This window comes from Sturnus vulgaris, chromosome 3, assembly GCF_052056855.1.
Source record: "Sturnus vulgaris isolate bStuVul1 chromosome 3, bStuVul1.hap1, whole genome shotgun sequence".
NCBI classification, from domain to species: domain Eukaryota; kingdom Metazoa; phylum Chordata; class Aves; order Passeriformes; family Sturnidae; genus Sturnus; species Sturnus vulgaris.
In genome coordinates this window covers 41,883,957-41,905,220 of record NC_142245.1, presented here as the reverse complement: position 1 = coordinate 41,905,220, position 21,264 = coordinate 41,883,957, and the positions used below count along the sequence as shown (strand labels likewise).

Genomic DNA, 21,264 nt, shown 5'->3' with positions numbered 1-21,264 from the left:
CCCAACCCTAGCGATCCCCCTGTCCTGCTCCTTCTCTCTTTCTCAGAAGTAGTGTTGCCATAAAGCTTCTTGAAGCATCTGGGAAGTTAAGCACAATAGCCATGGATAATTTTTTCCCTTCTCTTTTAGGCAGAAAATGCTTGCTACATGGAAATTTGAATTTGCACCAATTCATATTTTATTTGGATCCTATCCTTCTGAACTGTCTGGTTGCATTGCTAAAATGTACATGACTCAGCCAGATTTGTTAATGGGATCTTCCTCGTTGCCTATGGGGCCTAAGCTCTGACTCTTGGTAGGACACCTTTGTGGAATTTCTTGGTGCTGCTAGCCCACAATAGGCACAGGAAGAGAACAGGTTTTTGGCATTCACCATTACTTAGCTTTTATGCAGAGAACTTACTTTTCATAAAAAATGAGATGAGAAGGAACTGGTTAATGCAGAATAATGGCCTTTAGATTTACAGTGACTCTGAACTGATTTGACCCTGTATTACAGCCATAATTTTCTATTCCCATTTTTCCTGCAGTGTAAATAGTGCCTATTGTAAGTTTGCATCACTCATTGGAACTATGTCACCTTTTTCTAACTGGGGACCTGACACATTATTTTTTTTTCAACAATGTGTGTCCTATATTTTTTTAAAATACATAAAATGTGCTAAGCTGATTTCGCAGAATAGAAGTGTTTTTCATATCTGGTAGCTGCTTATTTTGAAATGTGATTTTTACAGCATAAGCTTTCAATCTCATTTGAGAATTCTTAAAGGTGAAATTGGGAGAAATATGTAAATTGCCTTACTGCAAAGGAGCTGGCTGTCCAGATGCATTTCTTGGGATTGCAGTGCACTGATGAGTTGTGCCAGGCCTGATATCTGTACATACATACATGGGGGAACCTTTCAAGAAAAGCTGATGTATTCGTAAGATACAAAGATACAGTCCTGAGATGAGATTCATGAACTCGATGTCAGTAGCTGCAGGTGGATGAGAGTGTATTTTTATGCATGCATGCTTCTCAGTCAGCTTCTCCATACCTTTCACTTGTCCTTCAGATGAGGCCAGTGAAGCAATGACAGTTTGTACCTGCTGAGTATCCAGCCCTGTTTGGATCCACAGATCAAATTTATTCTTCCCTAGAAAGAGGGCCATCTGTGCATTCCTATATTGTCCTTTACGGCACTGCTCAGAGGTGCTGCAGTTTGGTGCCCTCATATCTGTTAGAGATGCTTATTTTCAAAGCAGACAGTTTTAGTATCTGGCAAAAGATCTCTTAGGGTGTCATCACTAATCCAGTGTAAGGAAAAAAAAAGCAAAGCCATCCACAAAGCAGTAGGACTGGGAGGGAAATAGCTCTTTGTTTTTGTAGATGGAGGCTTACATTGCAGGTTGACATTCCAGCAATATTAACTTCATTAAGGCAGGAATGCAGTGCTGCATTCTTGCACGGGGGGGAGGATGCTGAACTGGGCTAGGGAGGAGTGGGACCCCCAAGGAGAGATGGTGCGTTGGGGTGTCCTCCTGTAGCCTGGCTTATCCTTGTGGTTTATGTGTGTCTCCCAGTAGGCCTGATAATAACCTGGAATCCTCAGATGTGGCATCTGTGCCCTCACAAAATCATCTCTAACCTAATTAACATGGCAGATAAAGAGGGGGTGTGGGTAACAAATGGATTTACTGTAGTGTAACTGTTCTGTCACACTTTTCCCTTTCTGACCTAATATTCAGGCGTGATGGGGTGGTTCAGGGTGTGTCACTGTGCTTACTGTTGCAATTTTCCCCTCCTGATTGAGGAATATGCCTCTGGGCATGGGATCATTCTTGAACTAGAAAGGAAAACTGATCCTTCAGCTTGTTATAGTCCTTTAACAAGGTGTCAGCTAAAGACCACAATGCCGGCAGAGCCCATACAGACTTCACCCAGCACTGCTGTGCCATCAGGACCAACCCTATGGTGTATGGGGAGCCCACAGTAGAGGGTTTGTCCTGCTCCAGGACTGCCAAAGCCCGGGGAGGGACTGAGTGACATTCTTATGTTAACCTATTCCAGTCGCTTGATGTGCAATTGATTCCTTAAATGAGCTTTTACTTACCTTTTAATAAAAGCTTTATGGAGTGATGCTTACCAGCTTGGCAGCTGACAAGGGACAGAGACAAGCCTAACAGGAACAAACCCTTCTCTCTCTCACTGACTAGGACTTCTATCAGCCTCTTCCAGGCTGTGGTATCTGATCTTAATGGACCTAGAGAAGGAAAGGCTGGAGCCATTGTAGCCCCCAGCCACTTTATCTTACAGACAGAAGTGAAGAGGCAGGTGCAAGATGCAATCTCTGTGGTGATAAAAACTCTTCCTCTCTTTGTCAAAACAGCAAAAATAACTTTCATATTATCTTGTGTGCTACAGCATTTAAATTCCCACCACAGACACTTCCAGAAATTCCATAGAGCCATTTTGATGGTGCTAATACTGTTTTGTTTCTGTATGTGATATGCCAAGTAACACAATAAACAGAAGTGTAGGTATATTAAAAGTACAGCTGCAAGCAGTGCAGGAAAGAGCATGGAGACAGAAACAGGGTTTTTTGGGCGTTGTCCTTTTTGTATCCATTACTGCTATTTTATAGAAGGTCTCCTAGTAGGGTGATGTGTGGGCCAGTTCTGGATAGCACCAGATGTGGTTTCTTTAACTCGAGGTGGGAGCTGAAGGAGGTGGCGATTGGAGGTTGTTTTGCTTGCTTGTTTTTTGAAAGCTAGCAAAGAAAATATTTGTTGTATCTGCCCCTGTAAGGATCTGGAATGCTTTGGAAGGGTGGCCATGGGGTAGCTAGAGCCCCCTTCAACACCTGTAACACTGGCTGTGTCAGGCCTGCATCTGCCATAATGCAGACATGAGTACAGGCTCTCATTTGGAAATCTGGGCTGGTCTTAAGGGGCAGAAGTTTGTTCTGTGAAGGGTTCTTTTTTTCTTTTTTTGCCTTCCCCTTTTTACTCCCGTTCCTTTCATGTTTAAGGAGCAAGCTCTTCATCTTGGCACTTATGTCACCTGTCAAAACACTGTCCTAAGCAAGATCAAAGAGTAGAGGGACTGGTCAGGTGAATGTGCTCAGCTGGCATTGCTGCTGCAGCCTGAAACACCTGTCAGGTCTTGTCTTTTTTTTTTTTTTTTTTTTTATCTTAATAGACTTGAAGACTCAGGAAAAAAATCTTTCACTGCTCAGTTGTTTGTCTTTGATAATTGGTAAGCAGTGTTATGAAACACCAGCTTTGAAAGCAGCACAAACCTCTTTCAAGATTATGTGCCATTCAGGCTGTGTCTTGTTCACTCTCACTAGGGTGGAGGGCCAGTCCTGGTCCTTTAGTCTTCTGAGGCAGGCCAGGTTTCCCTACCTTTCATTCATCTTTTCCCTATATGAAAGAAGTTGCGTGTAAGGAGGACACACCAGACCTTCTCAGGAAGGCGTTTGTGTTTGGTCCTCTTGTTTCTCACCCTTTCAGAAGATCCCCTTCACATGCAGAGGATGAAACCTGTCAAATACCCAGCTCTGTTACTTACTTTTGCCATGTTGGACCACGGTGATACATGATGGCAGAACACAAGCTTGGGTAGGGCTTGCTTCTTTAATTACAAAAAACTGAATCTGGTAAGCTGACAGTACATTTAGCTGAGTAAAATGATGTTTTGCTTTTTTTATAAATGACTTCTTGATTATAAAGCAGGAATTCTGCATTTCTGGCTAAGGTGTTTGGAAATCTTTAGCTCAGGATCTCTTGAAGGCAGGAATGACCTTCCATGCTGTCTGAAGTAGCATGTGTACTTAAGAGTCTTTTTTTTTTTTTTTTTTTTTTTTCCCTGCCCTGTCTATTCCCTAGTCAGCAAATGTATGGCTTGGAAATAACTTGTAGAGTCATCTAAATGTTTAATGACTAAAAGTTTCCAATTATTTTACATTGAATTCCTTTTTTCTTATCTTTCAGATAATGAATATGTTTTTATAGACCTGGAGCAGAAGCTTAGCAAATACTTTTCAAAGGAATGGAAGAAAGAGACCACCAAAGTAAGAAAGTTTAATTTTGGAGGCTGCTGCTTTTTTATTGGACTGCACAGTGAAATGAAATCTCTTAAGTTAAGGTCCATAAAGCATTTCTTGAAGATGTCTTGAAATATTCTACATCTTGAAAACGTAGAATACTTTTTAGTAGCAAGATGCAGTGACTTTTGCATAGTTGTACAATTAATTAAAAGAGCTAAACCAGCCTCTTATACAACTTTACCTGAGCAATAGTAACTACATGGTTGCTGTTTGGCTGCTGCAGAAGTGGAAAAGGTCAATTGGTCAGTTTTCCATTTGAATTTAGTCTGGGTCTTAGTCTGGAGACCTCATTTTATCTTTAAGCTAAACAGCCTAAAATAATCTTTTGTAACTTGAATCTGATACGAGGGAAATTACTGGAGCTGTGACTGTTCCCAGAGTATATGCAAAAGGATGGTGGAGGAGGAGGAAGGCTGTTTTGTTCAAGACAAGTCCTAGTTTTTATGGCTAGCTAGCCCTGACAAGGGAGGGAAAAGCTACATGAAATAAAGACAAGCCTATGTAATTGTTTAATACTGTTCATTCAGACATGATAATGCCTGTTTGTGTCTGTCATTAATAGAGGAGCCATAGTCTAGAACAAAGTATAGCATGCAATTGCTTTCAGATATCTTAACTGGGTCATTGTAGAAGTTGTAAATTACTTTTTCCACCTTGCTTAAGGGTTTTTTTTTGCAGAATAGGCACTGTCATTGTAATTTCTGCTGTTTATAGAAGTTTGGAGATTACTAGTGAGGTTTAGGGATCTCTCTTACCTCCAGGCATGTGCTCTGCTTTACCCAAACGAGTGAGAGTTATTTCAAAAACAGCCAGAGTCATGCAGAGGGGCTGTCTGTCCAGCCAGTGAGAGCTTCCAAAGCAGGTGTTTCTGGTCGCCTCAGGATGGGGTATGCTTTGAGGTTGCTCTGTGATTGGATTCTTGCCACACTTTTCTAGTCAGGATAAGTGTTGAACCTCTGGTGTGATGAGAATCATAAAAGACTGAATGAGTTGCCATTGGCAGTACTGCAGTCTGATGAGAGTTAGCCTGTTGGACTGGGTTAGTTGGCAAAGATTTAATTCCTATGAAGAGGTTTCAGGTGGAAAGCCCAGTCCAGCTGATAAAATTGGATGACTATGAACAACGTCCAGAAATAAACTGGAGATGTTTGCATGATCAAGAAGCTGCATCAGATGTGGAGGGCATGCCATGTACCTTGTCCCAGTACAGATGAGTCTGACCAGCGAAGCCTTGGAACTGCCTGTGGGAGCAAAGTTACTTGTGTGAACATTAAAGTGGCAAAGTAGGAAAGATGAATGAGCTAGTGTGATGTTCCTTTCTTCTTTTTCCACTTTTCTTTTTTTTTTTTTCTCCTGTTCAAACAAGCCTATAAGTAGGAAAGATAGGCTGTAGTTTTAACAGCATGCCTCAAGCTGGCTTTCTTCTAACAGCACTCCTCAGTGTGCAGCAGACACCAGCACTGCCTTTTGGTCTGTAGGAGTGTGTGAACAACTAACCACGAGCCCTGCCAAACAAAAGGCAGGGAGTGGATACCAGGCTGGTGCGCCTCAGCCCCAGGCAGCGACTGCTGAACGTGGCAGCGCGTGTGTCCGTGCTGAGTGATGTGCTGTGGTGTGGTGCAGGGATGGATGGATGGATGGATGGATGGATGGATGGATGGATGGATGGATGGATGGATGGATGGCTGCTCCTAGGAGTGCCCTGGAGACGCCGTGGCTGTGCCAGCGTGGCACGCTGCCCTGCCGCCTTGCCTGGCGCTTTGAGGGAGGCTGGGCTAAACTTGCTGTGTTCAGCACGAATGTGTTTGTGGTGCTGCCAGGTGCTGAGATAGGTAATTCTGGGCCAGCCTCGGTATCCCCAGGCTACACTGGGGCTCTTACACCAGCTCATTCCTCTTATCCAAAAATCTTCTGCTCTTCCTAGGATATTTTGTGATTCAACCTGTCTGAATGTTTTGTGATGCCTCATTGTCATAAGCCTTCAAGACAGTCAGGCTCCCCACTAAAACTTGCCAAGAGCTAAGAGTAGAAAATGAAAAGCAGTATGGGGAGTGGATTTCGGGGGAGAGAACATTACCAGGTAGGGTAACAAGAATTTTGGATGCTGATCATAATTTAACTCGTCTTCTGTCTTTGCTCTAGGGGACAGAGAAATTCAGCCCTCCATTTGTTGCATTCTTTAGAGTACAATACTATGTAGAAAATGGAAGAGTAATAGGGTAAGTTCTCCTCTGTGGTAATTACTGCGTTTTGAATTATTCAATGTGTTCTTAAAATGAAAGAAAAAGAATGTTTCTTTGTTAAGCTCATCTCTCTGAGCTCGTTGAAATAAGCTTTAAAAATCTGCTGGATTTTTTTTTTAAGACCTTCACAGACTTACTCACTCAGCTATGAATGTTTTCTGCCTGAATCATACTCCATATCCCTAGGAAAATTGTGACTGTTTTTCCATCTGTGTTGAAAGACCATGTTGAATGATGACATTATCAAAACACAACTAAGCACTCTTTTGCTTGTGTCTTTTGGTTGTATGAAAGGCACTGGATGAATATACCAAAAATAGTTATTTATATGTCACAGCCCGTGCTTTGGATCTGTTTTTTTGTATTTGAGCAGTGCTCTGTGCAGTCTACTCCTGGAAATGAACTTTCATACATGGACAAAAGAAATTACTTCATAAGTTAGAGTTTTTCATTTGTAGTCCATTCACATAGAATATGGGCTGCACTCAAAACAGCACCACCCTCACCCACGGTACAGAACAAAGGATGAGGTAGTTAAAAATTAACAACTGACAGAGTTAATTTACATCAGCACTTCTGGTGTAGCTCTGTCACTGGGGGAAGCCAAGAGCTGGGATCATTTAGGTGGATTAAAATCTTTACCAAATTTTTGGCATTTGTTCTTGTCTTGAACAAAGCTTGTGGTTTTCTCTGTTTTCTCTCTTCATAGTCTTTCATTTTTGGATACAGGGCACTCTTTCTTATGGGGTCTGTTTGGCTGATAAGTGTTTTTTGCTTCATTTTGCTTTTTTTTATACAAAGAGATTACATACCATTTTGCCACTCCCGATTTTGTATTTTTCACCATCATAGGCATATTTCTCTTGCACTAGTAGTTTAATTGGAGAGGTTTGTAGAGCCATGCAGAGATAGTTGTATGGCCCCTTCAAACTATACTTACACACTTTTACAAGCAGGCTGTAGTGTCCAGCACCTCATCTACATGTACATGTCAGCAGCCTGCCTCCCATGATCTCTGAGGGCAGGGGGTGTGTGGGTTATCAAGGCTATGCCATAGTTATTCCTTATCAGACAATTCCTGTTTAGCAGCTTGAGGAAGAAGACAAAAACAAGCCCAGGGCTCCCATGTCTTTTGATCTACCTTGCAGGGAATTAGCTGCTGAAAAGTATCATGAGCCTAAGGCAAGGTGAAACAAAAAAGCAGTGCCAAGTTTAGAGGGGAAAAGAGGACAGGTGTGCAAGAAACAGGACTGGGAGTCCAAGAGATTTGACTCTCCTGGCTGCTACAGGCTTCCCAGGGAAACAGAAGTGCTTGATTGTAGTCAGTCTCCAAAACAGGTGTGATGTGATTTTTCTTTAATCTACCTTCTGCCCTAACTTCTTAGATCTCATGCTCCTCAAGGTAGAAGCTACCATTTCTTTTATTTGTACACAACACTTAGTGGGAGAAGATCTTGATCTTGGTTTGGTGCTCCTTATATGCACAATTGTATCAGGGTGGCATTGGCACACATCAAACATGTCAAAGTTTAATCCCTCTTCTCAGCAGAATGATGTTTTTGAGGGGCCTTATCTGAACTTTGTTCTTGAAGTAAATTTGCCTTTGTCTTGCAGCGATAAGGTGGCACGGCAGCTCTACTACTGCCATCTCAAAGAGCAAGTCCTTATGTCTCATTGCAACCACAAAGAAGAAATCTACTTCTTGCTGGCTGCCTACAGCTTACAGGCAGACTTGGGCAACTACAGAGAGAAGGTCCATGCTGGCAAATATTTTGAACCTCAGGCTTATTTCCCACAATGGGTAAGTTCAGGGGGAACCTTTCTGTCAACAGATTATGAATGCAGCAGGAGCTATGCCAAGGTGCTACCTAACTGCAGCCATGCAACTTCCCCATCTCCCATTGCAGTGGCCAGGCAGATGGGTAGAGTATCACCCTGAAGGTCCCTCAGGAGATACCTCTTGTCTTTCCACTGAATGTAGGTGCCCGTTCCTGTAGGTGCACTGTAGGTTCACTCATCAGTGAGGTGGGTGGTAGATCCTTCTTTGGTGATGGAGTGTGTTGGTGTCACATGAATAACTCTGACAGTGCAGATGTCTTTGTTTAATTCTTCTATGGCTTAAAGGGTTGTGTGTTTCCAGTGGTACATCAGCAAGAGCTGCACAACCCAAGCTCTCCAGAAAAACCTCAGGGCTGCAAAGCCAGGTCCATTTCCCCTTGTTCCCATCTCTGTAATGCTTGCCTCAGAGATGGATAGATCCAAACCCTATGGGGTAACACTGCACTGTGCAATGCCTCTGGTGCTTGTTTTGTCATTAATCTCTGCCTCAAGTGCAGTAAGAGGAAAGAGAAAGCATTTGCATATTTGTTTATAAGCACGTGCATGTGATTGTGCCCTTCAGGACTTACAGCCAAGAATTGATTTCGTTGTCAAATGAAGGCAAATTAGCTAAAACTCTGGCTGCTTGTCCCAGGCAGATTGCATCTCCCCTGTCAGATGGCACTGTCCCCTGGTTTGGGAAGAAGGTTCAGATCAGTGACAGAACTTGTCTTGAAGACTGGTAGTCTCTTTTATGCATGAATCCTAGCCTGCCTGCCTTGCTGTGCAGCGGCATGCCTTTCTCCCAGACAACAGGCCCTCATCCCGTGCCATTCCTTGTTATGGGATGCCTGTCAGGCAGTAACTAACAAAGGGCTGGAAAAGGTGGGTCTTGTGTACTGTTTCTGAGGCAGTTAAAGGGCTTATCACAGACTGTTGCTCATCTGTGCTGAGCCACAACCCCGAGCAAATATGTGGGTGATTTATTGCATCATTACAAACAGCAAAATCTGGCAGGCATGAGGACGCTTCTCTCCCTGCCCTTGGGCTCCCATGGGGAGATAGTGAGCAATCTCCACCAACACAATCACTTCCTTCAACACGTGCTTCATATCATTTGGCCAAGGGCTGCCCCAAGTCTCGTGCCAATGAGGAGAGGCAGTGCTGCCCTGAGCTGACCCACCCAGCTTTGAACCGTGGAGCTGGCACATCTCTTTCTGCTGACACTGCACAGCTGACGGCATCGATATTGTCCTCCACCAAGGCCAGCCTTCCTGGCAGGGCATGCAGAGGTGTTAGCAAACAGAGTAAACAAGGGGTTTAATATAAAATGTAAGTGGGACTAGGTAGTGATGGGGTCTGGTTGGTTTGAGCCAGGACAGGTTGTTTCTGGCAGGTACCTGGTGCAATCTAGTTTCAAATGCCCCTGGTGGTGGGGGATGTTGGGAAGTGAATTCAGCCGGTTCATCCCTCTTACCTGTCACTGCCACTCCCAGCTGAAAGGAACCAGTTGGGCATGGGAGAGGGCTGAGCTGCCCAGTAGCCTTGTACAGAGAGGGTATGTGGGCAAACATGGGAACTGGGCACTTGAAGGGCAGGAGCAAAAGGCCCATTGCAGGTTTTTCTACTGCTTAGTAAGGCCACGTGCCTGCCAACCACTCCTAATAGATAAAAAAATACCTTGAGATAGTGTTATCCACCCCTTTGAGAATGGAAATGTTAAATAAGCCTAACGTGTAGTTTCTGGTCTTAAAAGGAAAACCTCGTATTTCTGCCTCTTCAGAGATGTTGCTGCTGATTGTGTTGGCATGCAGAGGAGTATTTGTTATCTGCCCATAAACGTTTATGGAAGCCAACAGTTAGGAAAACTCATTCCAATACTTAGAAGTAAAAAGAGCTGACACAACTGCTGTAGTCTTCGTCTGTTACAGTTTTGCCACTAGGATCTGTTTGAAGACATTGGTGTCATCTGGGCTGCTTTAAATGCTTGTCCTCCAGGGAGGTAGAGGCAAACGTAGACTAACATCTTGAGGGAATATATGAACCTCCTCCACCTCCAGCCACTGCTTTGCTGTTGATCACAGCTGCCTCTCATGGGGGTTGCTGACCCGTTTGTTTTCTTTGTGGTTTAGATAATTGCAAAGAGGGGGAGCGACTACATCTTGAAACACGCCCCAGAGATGCACCGAGAACAGCAAGGGCTGAGCGCTAAGGAAGCCGTGCTGAAGTTCATTAAGGAGTCCTGCCTGCTGGAAGATGTTCCCGTCCACTTCTACAGGCTGCAGAAGGTTAAACAAAGAGCTTCTTATTTTGAGCTTCTCTCCCATCATTAATTGAGTGGACCATAGCATTTTTCTCTTTCTGTTTGTTTGAGGGACGGTTGCCTCTGATTCAGAAGCAAACAAATCTAAAATGCTCAGCCAATGAGGCCTGTCCCCAGAAACAAATCTGTTGCCAATATACAGATATAGCTGGAATTTCGTTTTGTTCCTTGGCCAAGAAACTGGCCACAGGAATGGCAAAACTTCATATTTGTCCCTGCCTGTCAGTAGAATTGCACCAGGGAAATCAATGAAGCCTCTTTTTTTCTTGTTGTTGTTCATTGAAATAGTGGCAAGAGGTCAGCCAGCTTTCACACGAATGTGTAATAACTGAAGGTGACACTAAGTCATTCCAACTTCCGTATCCCATTCCTTCTCCAGTCGTGCCAGAGTGGTTGGTGTTTTTTCAGCTGTACGCTTTTCTTGGCAATTTTGGATTCCTGCATTGTTGCTTGTTAGACTCCTTACCTAAACCTGCCTAAACAGGGGATACATTTTCACATGTTGAGTGTTTAGATCTAGAAATAGGACTGAGAAGTTTTCTGTTCCACTAAGGTGAGTGAAATCTGCTTATGCAATTAGGAATTGCTTGGCCCTTTTTTCCAAATGGAGATACTCTATTCTGCCAGACTCATAATTAAACTTTTTGGGTTTTTGTGCTCAGTGGGAATTATGTCTGGGAAGTATCCATGTCCTTTGAACACATCTAACAGCTCTAATTACTGAAGAAACATGCATTTTCTAGAGAAAATAAGTTTTGATCAGTAGTCCAGGCTTAGTTCCTTGCAAACAACAGATGTTCACCTACCTCTCTTCTGTTCTCTGTTTTGGTTCTTAATGTTGTTAATGATGCAGTCATGAGAGAGTTAGTTATACTTGAATGCCATAAGAAATTTAGCTGGCAGGACTGGATTTTATTTTCGGATTTTATATCCGAAGACACTGAGGCTGTGAAATTGGTTGCTCTTAATATTTAAATTCCTGTCTGACTTGAGCTTAGGCATCATGTAGTCTTCTATGAGTTGTTTAATCCTTGATATGTCTTATTCCTGCTGTGTGACACAGTTATCTCGTTTTGTGGTGAGAGACACTCCTCCTAGGTGATGCTTGGGTCACAGATGGCCTGATCAAGCACAGAGGTGTGCCAGGTGAAGATGTTGGTGTGCTGGCTACCCTGAGATTTCAAAAGCAGTCACTTCTGTCTTAACACCTTCCTCATGGCTTCTACTGAGGTTGGGAACTGCAAAAGAAAACAGAACATACCTCCTATCTCTTATTCAGACCAATACTGATTTATGAAGCTCTTTGTCCTTAGGAGGCAGAAAATATTTCTTTGTGACTTTGAACTGAAGGCATGGATGGTACCAGGAGCAAAGGGTGAGATAATGTGATGGCACAAGGCTTATATCTTGTAAGCCAGATGGAGAGAGAAAGTTGTGACATAGAGTTTGAGCTCTGTGAGCCCATACATTTTTACTCACAAAATTTTCTTTCTGCTTTTCCTCCTAACAAACAAATGCATGTTTCCCCCCCCTCCAACTCTGCTGTGTTAGGAGAGGCTGAAAGAATTAGTTTATGATATTTTTGGTCTTCAAGCAAAAGAATCTGATTAAAGACCAAGTATGTCATACCAAGATGCAGCATTACTTAAAAGTCAGATAGTATTTCAACCCAGATAATAAAATTCATGTAAAAGCACCTACTCCTAACAGCAAGGTTGAATGTTAGAATGAATGTCCCTGGGCAATGATTAGCTCCCCCCTAATCTAGCAAACCCCTGGATGGAAACAGCTGTGCTGTGGCAAAGAGAAGAGAATGGGTTCCTCTACTCTTTTGGCTCTCTGTCATGCACCTGGAGAGCCAGAGTGGTGCATATTCATGGGGACAGCAGAGACAGCACGTGGTTATAAGAGAGGTTACAAGGTACCTCTGAGAACAGTAATTGTCCATATTCTCAAATCACTAAGCTACAGGATTTCTTGTCCAGGGCAGCTAGGACATATGCCAGTGAAATGTCTGAGCCTCCCAGCATGAGGGGATTTTAGGTGTAGGTATTTCAGGGGTCAACAAGGCAAGGTGCACTTTACAAACATAATAAAAACCAAATGAGCTGATGGCATCTGATGAGGAGTCCTGCTACCTCTCCTGCAGTAGGTGCCAGAACAAGAGCATGGTCTTTGTAGATTAACCTTTGACTCTTCTGTTCTTTTAGGATAAGAAGGAGGATCGACCGACAGTTATCCTGGGCCTGACCCTGAGAGGAATGCACATCTATCAGGTAACAGACTGCTGTGAAAGCCCTCTGGTGTAGCATTAACTCTACCCAGTTCCCTGTCCTCCCCCCTCACCGTGGCTCCTCTGATTCCCCTGCGAACACCAGGCTCCACATATCTCAAATTCTTGGTTGTTTGCAAATTCTTTGCACATCGCTGACTCCACCCTGTACCTGCCAGTCCCTGTGTCACTCCGAGTTTGATGTGTTGCAGGAGGTGAATCACATTCGCCAGCTCCTCTACGACTTCCCCTGGTCACACATCGGGAAGCTGGCCTTTCTGGTGAGTATGATGGAATGGAGGCCATCTGCCAGTGGCTGCCAACCTGGGACATGACAAAACTGTTGGCCTGCCCAGGCTGCTCTGTCAAGTCCTGTCACTTGCACACACAAGACCACAACTATCTCTGGTAACTGTGTGGCTGAAAATGTGCTATTGCTCATTTCTTTGGCATCTTTCCTCTTTGTGCAGGGGAAAAAATTTGAAATCCAGCCAGATGGTTTGCCCTCTGCACGGAAACTGGTTTACTACACGGGGTGCCCCTTCAGGTCACGCCATTTGCTGCAGCTTCTCAGCAACAGCCACCGGCTCTTTCTGAATATTCAGCCAGTTTTGAAGCAGATCCAAAAACTGGAGGAGGCTGAAGGTATGTTAGGGAACACCTAAGTGAGTTTGGTAAGAGGAAGAGTGCAGTGTGTTAATCTCTCCTGTTGTCTCATGGTGCCTACTCTCGTCTAGTTAATGGTGTTTCTGCCTTATCAGGGAGCCAGTGATAGAAACAGAGGTGTTAGGTACGTTTCAAGTCCATTTCCAAGAAGTATTTATGGCTCCCACATTATAGACTGTGATCAGAAAGTGTGTTTGTGTGAGAGCAATAGAGGAGTAATATCTCCTTTCAAGTGGTTTCTGCCTTTCCCTTCAGTGGGGTTACAGCAGTGGCCTTAAGTTGTGTGGGTGCAACCAGTGGCATGTGCCAATCACCTGTACAAAGGCTCACTGATCAAGTGCCTGTGGGCAAAAAGCCCTCGGCTGTTTTGTGTCTGTTAGTGTCTCGTGGATTTCTCAACCACCCTCAGCACATAAAAGCCATGGGAAAAATAATAAATCGTTAATAAATACCAGCCACAGGAATCTTGTTCTTAGCTGACTTCACGCAGTGGTGGGTATTTCAAGAACCAATAGGTGCCTATGATTTTAAATATTGAGCACCGAAGTTCACTAAGTAATTCCCTTTTTTTGTTTGCTTTTGTATTGCTTCGTTGTTACTGACCTTCACTCTGAAACCTCCTCTCTTCTCTATCATAAACTGCCTCTACCTGCCTGTTCTAATTTAGGAGATGCTGGGTTTACTGTGAGTATGACTAATTCTTTTACAACCACCTGAGCATCCATCTGTTGACCAAACAAAATACAAAGCTGTCCTTGTGTTGGTTCAGTACCTGCAGCAATTGTTTCTTAGTTGTTGGCTGGTGCCAACACAACTTCCTGAATATATATATATATATATATATATATAACTTCATTACAGTTCTCACAGGTTTCTTTCTTGTTTCTTCCTCAGAGAAGAAGCGCTACCGGGAGTCCTATATCAGTGACACTCTGGACATGGACCTGGACCCGTGTGACAAGAACTCCCGTGGCAGCGGGAGCAGCGGGGGCAGCCGCAGGGATAACCGCCTGTCGCGCCACTCCACGGGGAGTCACGGCAGCTCCCACACCTCGGGCATCGAGGCTGACTCCAGGCACCGCGTGTCCGTGGAGATGTCGGTGGACGAGCCCTTCAGCATCGACCGGGTGCACAGGAAAGAGAAATCCTGCAGCTCAACCATCAGCTATGGTAGCTCTGGCATTGACAGTGGCAGCAAAGGGCGGGCTGAAGATGACACTCAGGATGATGGTAAAGAATTTGGACATGTGGAGCAACTTCTAAGCTGACTTTTGTCTTCTCCTGCAGGAGGGCAGGGAGTAAGAGACTGTACAGCATCTTGGAGCACAAATGTAATGCTAACCATTCTCCTGCCGGTCTCTTCCTCCTAGAGCTTGAGCTGGCAGTAGATGAGCCAGAGGAGATGCCTGTAGATGAGCCTTTAGAGGGAGACCAGTTAGAGGAGGCCACTGTGGGAGAATCTGTTGAATCCCTGCCTCTAGATGCTGCTAGCTGCCAAGGTGAGATGGCTTTCTGCTGCTGCTCAATGCTGTTCTTTAAGGCTCTAGCAACAGGCATAATCTAAGGGATCTATGAAAACTCTTATCTCCTTCTAAACAGCTGCCAGTCTATTTACTGCCCTACTGCAACAGGATTTGCAGGCAGCTCATCTAGAGTTTACAGGCCAGCATTCTGTATTGTACAGTTCTGCTCTCCTCTGTGCTCCTCAAAGTCTCCCTTCTCTACATGTGCCAAGTTTGTATTCAGTTAATGACAAAAAGATAATTGAGGTAAACCATTTGTAGGGAAGGAATATTCTTTAATATCTTGTATGCCACAAAACAGCCAAGGGGCTCAACCACAGAATAATGGGATGATCACAGGAATTCTTAGGTAAAGTTTTGTGGCTTGTGATACGGGGAATGTTAGGCAACAGGGTTATGCAGAGGCTGTCTGGCCTTTATAGCAAAGCAAGAAGGGTGAAAGTGGGAAAAGTTGGCAAGAAACTGTTTTCTTGAAAGGTTTCAAACATTGATCTTTAGGGCCAAAAATGAGTACTTGCAAGCAAAACTCTTGGAGCACTGAGGGTGCTTAATTATATATATATTTTATTTTTTTTTTAAGAGGATACCACTGTTTGAATGTAGCCTGTGACAACAACTTGCTTTTTCTACAGCCCACAAAACCTCATACTTGCAAAGTTTTTCACTCTCTGCTTCTCCTTTGCAGCTATAAATCAGGAATCTCTGTCTGTGGTGCAAGTCACACTAATAAAAATGAGAGGCCAAAGTGTGGAATCCCTTCACCAGGTAAGGGAGAGGTTACTCAGCAGGAGGGTCTGTGTGTGGGCATTGAACCGAGGTCTAGTGTAATGGAGACAACTGTAAATCAGGACACCTGGATTAGTTTGGATTTCACTGATTTTTACATGGTGTAATCAAAACCAGCTGCTGGCCAGCTACTGCTCTCAGGAATAAGAGACATCTCAGGATAAGAGCAGCATTTGGGCACAGAATAGTATAGAAAGGTTTGAAGCAATCAGCAGGGAGATCTTGCAAGCCAGTTATTATCTACCTTAGTCTTCTGGTTGGGACATGGAAAATCAACCACTTCGAGATTTTCAGTGCAATACAGAGCAAAGACCATCTATGGATGTAAGTTGCAACTTGATCATCTTGAAGCCAGAAGTAGCTTACATCAGAGCAAAACCAGATGCTCACGCTCTAGTTGTTATATAATTTGTGTGATTATAGTCTGTGTGTACTGAAGTCTTTGTTGTCAAGATTTTCTTTTCATCAAACACTTAAGAAAGGGAAACCATGAATGGTAAAGTACGTCACAGAAGAAGTTATATTTGGAAGAAACTTATTAAAATGTCTTTTTAAGACTTCTTTTCAAAGTATAGCTGTACCCACTGGGGTAGAAGCATTGCGGTTTTTTGGAAAAAACTCAACCAAACAAAACAAAAACCACAAAAAAGTACCTCTACCCTTTCTTCTGTCTCTTAATTCAAATTTGCCTTATCTGCTGAGAGAATTCTAATACTCTTAACAAGGATTTCCATCATTTCTTAAGACTGTTTTTTTTTTTTAATTTTCCATGTTTCTTTCTGGACCCAGTCAAAAATTATAAGAAATTTTCATTTATCAGCAAAATAGTCCAAAAAGTGCTGTAGGAGATTTGAATAAAATCTTGGTTACTTTTTCCAAAGGTAAAGACCATGCAGTACCAATTATAATGAATTTATTCCTCTGAGTGGAAGACTTAAGAGCACATGGCTGGAAGTGGGCTCCTTGCTTAAAGCTGTAATGTTTTTTAAGTTACTGCTGTTATCATGCTTACACTGTTAAATTATCATGAGGCATGTTTTACAAAAATGGTTCTGTTCAACACGGGACTGCCTATATGATTGCAAAGACCTGCCTGCCACTTTTGTGCATCACATACTTGGTGCCTCCTTAGAAAACTATCAAAATCTTCCTTACAAGGTCATGTAACTAAATGCTGCAGGGTTTCCTTAGCGTTGACCAGACAGTGCAACATATTCCTATTTCTGGGAGTACAGCTGAGCAGCACAGGATTTCCTCAGAGTAGTATTTTAATTCCCCTCCTATGGCCATGAGAGAAGTGATACTAGGAGGAAGTTTTCTGTGGTGCCAACAGAAGTGTCTTGGTTTCAAAATTATATTCTTGAAATTAGCCTTAATATTAACATTTAAGAGGTGATTATTAAAGAGGCAGAGCAAGAAAAAAATGCAGGTGTTGAAGATAGAAATACTCTCAAATAGTCAATAATTCCTTCACAGAGGCTTGTGTAGCAATATGGTGTCTCTGGGAATTACTGCTGATTTGTTGCTGCTCTTTATGGAGCATTGTTATGTAGATGAAACTGTTTGTTGCAATTACTGGACACTGTAACCCATTAGTTTGCATGGCTGCCTTCTGAACCTTCCTTTCAGTTCATTAGACTTAATGTGTTCAAGCACTTGGGGTAGTTTTTTGTTAAGTGCACTTTGTCCATTTGAGGACAACTTCGTGGATCTGCCAAGAAGTGTGAGGTCATTCAGGTGTCGGTATCTGTACAGTGTTTCATCGTTGTACTGGACACTGAGGACACAGGGCAGACAGATCAGGATCTGGCTCAATGTGGCAGGGCAGCTTAATACACTTGTAATTTCTGAGTTGTTCACAGCACTTTCTTTAAGCCAACATCCTTCAGAAGGCTGGTGGGGCTCTTTTGAAAGAGGGGAGGAACAATTTTGAGAAACTTTTAGCATGCATAGCCAGCATCCTAAGAGTTCACTGTTTTTATTCGTGTGTCTCGCTGAACTGGCAGGTCAGATCGCCCAAGAGCCGGAGCTGCATGGAGCAGCACAGCCAGAGTTTGGACGACATCCGCTTGTACAAGCGCCAGCACCCGTCACTAAGTGCCACACTGTCTTCAGACACGTCCCACAGCTACACCTTCGGCTGCAGCCTCGAGGATAAGCTGTCTGTCTATGGCTGTGTGTATTCCACAGCGGACTGCAAAACCAAGTCTGCCCTTTACGGGAAGAGATCCATGAACTGCCTCTCCTTGGATCTTCTGGGAGAGGACCAGCTCCCAGAAGAGTTTGTGGTGTAATGAGATTGGAGCTCTTCCATACCATGAAACAGCTCATCATGGAAATATATACCTCATTAACACATGTGATGTCACTCTGGTTCTTGCAGGAGAGGGTGAGAGGCTTTGTTATTCAGCTCCGTATCAGTAAGTGGCATCACATCTGCAGACCTGGCTACAGGGCAAATCAACGGGAGGGTAGCACTTAACACTGGCGTTCATAGTGTCTGTCTGAGCAGAAAATGGAAGTGGCCTGCACCCTTGGCAGTGACACAACCAACGTAAAAACCAAAAAACAGTGGACCAAAACTGACACTGAGCTAGTAAAGCAAACTGTGTCTAAACGGATTAATCAGAAATTTTAAGTCTGTCATATTCCTGCCTTTCTCTTGTGGTCCATGTCTCTTAATTTTAGTGTACAGATAGTTTGGTTGTCTTCAGTTTGTGCTGCTGCAACATTGCCAACAGCTGTCAGGCCAGAATATACTCTTAGCACGTTTGGAGGGCTGGGTATGGAAGTGTCTGGCCTGCTTCAGTTGTAATGAGCACAAGTTGCTTATTTGCTGCACCGGGAGCAAGATTTGCTCTGCCAGGAGTTTCTTCTTTTGTTGTTGTAAGCATCCAGCCAAATACAATGTGTGGTCTTTTTTTTTTTTCTTTATTGCAACAAATGGAACTGATTGTCAGCTGTCTACCACTGCTGTGATGCAGATTGGCATTATATCCTTGGGGAGATAGGGAGGAGATAAAGCAAATTACTTGGCTGCTTCTGAAAGTACAGAGGGCAAGAGCATTAATTGAATGACTTTTGAAGAGAGGAGTGTGACTGGATAATTTGTCCAGGCATGATCACCTCTTACTTTGATTCATACTTTAATGTTGTTCATTTCTTTGTTTTTAATAAATCTGTTCCTTAGATTTTTTCCCTCTGCTTAGGAGGCAGGTAAGGACTGGAGAAAGTCACTTTGCAAGGACAGACAAGTGGGTCCGTCCTACTTAGTCCTACTTAGCATGGATAGGTCATGCAAATATGTGTGTGTAGTGCTGCCAGGCTGATGACGGTGGAAGTGTAGTGTTTGTGTGCCAGACCAAGGGCACTTGTTCGGTGATCTTGAGAGTGGTGAATCTAGCTGTGCTGGCTCTCACTAGGGAAAGAATCATAATTATGCTGTTCGATTCAAGCATTTGGTGTGGAAAACATCCTGCTTCCTTGTTACATAAAATAAATATATGTTTGATTTCCTCCCCTCACCACTTTGCAGCATTGGGAAGCTTGTACTTGAAGGCCCAGCTTTGTGCCCAGCTTTTGACAGCTGTGTGTTCTGGCAAATTCTAGAAGCAGAGGAATACTATTCTGCTGGTTGGGGAAGTGTGTGTTGTGCAGTGTTGGTCAGCAGAAGCTGATGATAGCCTAATTCAGGAAAGGAAGGAAGCCAGACTATGACAAGGAAGGTTTGAGCTGCTGTTTTAATGGTGTGCTTGCAAGCTCAGTAGTTGTCTGGTAAATTTCATTCTCATAAATCTTTAAGTAACAAATCCATTAAGTTCATAATCTTGCTACTTCTGTGTGAGTGCGATGTAGAGACAGATCTGCATTTACTGAAGTGGGACCAGCTGCTCTACATCCTCTAAGATAAATCCAGCACCAAACCCAAGCTTCGTGCACTGTAGCTATGATGTAATTGACTGTGCCCTCTTTCATCACACTGTTCTTTCTTTTTGTGATGAACAATTAGGAGCTATGTGTTCACTGTAACCTCTTTTCCTTTGTTCCAAACAAAGCCAAAATGCCTTTGCAAAGTACTTGAGGTATGTTTACTGCATCCAAAATAAATTCTTCTAAGTGCATCTAAATGGGTAAAGGAAATCTGGCTACTCTTGAACAGTCCAGTCAAGCCTCCCACTGTCAGTCACTCCCTGTTACCTGGGTCCTGTTTGGCCATAAGCCACGGGAGATGGGCATGGCCAAGATCCAGGAGGCTGTACTATAGGGAGCAGCCATGCAGGAGCCTTGTTCTTGCAGCCACCATGCCACCACGGAGCTGGAGGGATGGCTCTTACTGCAGCAGTGCCTGTCCATGAAAACAGTGAGGGGGAGGTCTGGAGTGAGGACCCCACTAACCTGTTACTCTCCCAACCATACAGATGTACAGTTACTTGTGGTTCTGGGAATGGTTGTTAACAGGAAAAAAAGGTCAAAACTTAGTGGGTATAGTTGTTTGAAAATTATCATGAAATGCATGTGCACCATGTGCACGCTTCTCTCAAAGACAATCACATCCATATCTGCTTCAGCCTAACCACACCACAGAAGTGTTTATTGCCACCGGGCAGCTCACTGTTCTGGTTTTGCAGTTAGCAGGCATCCAGAGGATTTGCTGAAGCACTGTAATCCTGCTGCTGCTGGTTACTAAATGCACCAACGCCTGAAAACAGTGTAGCTGACTCCTGCATGAACATCCACTGCTTGAACATTCCTGGGGGATTCTTGTATTCATGGCTGGTAGGGAAGGCAAACTACAGGTCTGACAGTCTTCTCTCTGTGGTCTGTGCAGCTCCCTCCAGTACTGTAAGTGACATATGCATATGAAGGGCAGACCAGACACTTTTGTATAGACTGAGAATGAATCAATATCTTATGAGCACTGTGAATATCTATTATGCAACTTTTGTATTCCTATAAAAAGAAAACAAAAACACCTGATTCTGTTCGTAATACATTTATTTTTTGTCTGGATTTAGAAGGTCTCTTATTTTTGGGTTTGATAGTTTGGTAGATGTTAGTGTGTAAGCATTTATCAGCTGATGTTAGAAACTAGTTGCCAATATTTGTACATATTTGTAAAATACTCATGTTATAATCACTCTATTTTAATGGTAAAAGTTTTTCCTTTCCATGAAAGGATTTTCTTGTTTAAATAAAATATAAATAATTATATGTACACCTGCAATAAAGTATGGATAGAAAAAAAGCTAGTTGTGTAGCTTTATTTGTGTCCAAGGAGGACTGTGTCTTCCATTTGAGATGGGTTGTAGAAATTAATTTGCTGCCAGATTAATCCGTATGAGCTCAGCTTGTGATGACAAAGCCAGAGGCACTGCAGTCACTGGAACAACTCTTGTTGCTCCTTGCTATTCTCAGTAGCACAGTGCCAAAGGGCCTTTGTCAGGTATTAAGAACACAGCTGAGCAGGTTGGAGTCAGCGGGACACTGAAGGGGGCTGAATCTGACTGAAGAGACAAGTTAAGCTGCTCGTGGTGGTTAGTCA

At 43.4% G+C, this 21,264-nt stretch overlaps 1 protein-coding gene across 3 annotated transcripts in view; it reads left to right on the top strand.

Annotated features, from left to right (window-relative positions):
* Positions 1 to 20,937, top strand: part of FRMD1 (FERM domain containing 1) — a 30,689-nt gene extending 9,752 nt beyond the window's left edge. Inside the window, exons 3-13 of one of the 3 annotated variants that reach the window (XM_088161454.1) lie at positions 3,976 to 4,055; positions 6,234 to 6,310; positions 7,949 to 8,135; positions 10,285 to 10,440; positions 12,686 to 12,751; positions 12,927 to 13,028; positions 13,218 to 13,392; positions 14,308 to 14,643; positions 14,784 to 14,912; positions 15,622 to 15,701; positions 17,729 to 20,937. In XM_088161454.1, coding sequence (XP_088017580.1) covers positions 3,976 to 4,055; positions 6,234 to 6,310; positions 7,949 to 8,135; positions 10,285 to 10,440; positions 12,686 to 12,751; positions 12,927 to 13,028; positions 13,218 to 13,392; positions 14,308 to 14,643; positions 14,784 to 14,912; positions 15,622 to 15,701; positions 17,729 to 18,016 — 1,676 coding nt within the window. In that variant the 3' untranslated portion in view covers positions 18,017 to 20,937. The remainder of the gene's footprint in view (positions 1 to 3,975; positions 4,056 to 6,233; positions 6,311 to 7,948; positions 8,136 to 10,284; positions 10,441 to 12,685; positions 12,752 to 12,926; positions 13,029 to 13,217; positions 13,393 to 14,307; positions 14,644 to 14,783; positions 14,913 to 15,621; positions 15,702 to 17,728) is intronic. The other 2 variants (XM_014875676.2, XM_014875693.2) reach the window with 2 other exon arrangements.
* The last annotated feature ends 327 nt before the right edge of the window (positions 20,938 to 21,264 follow it).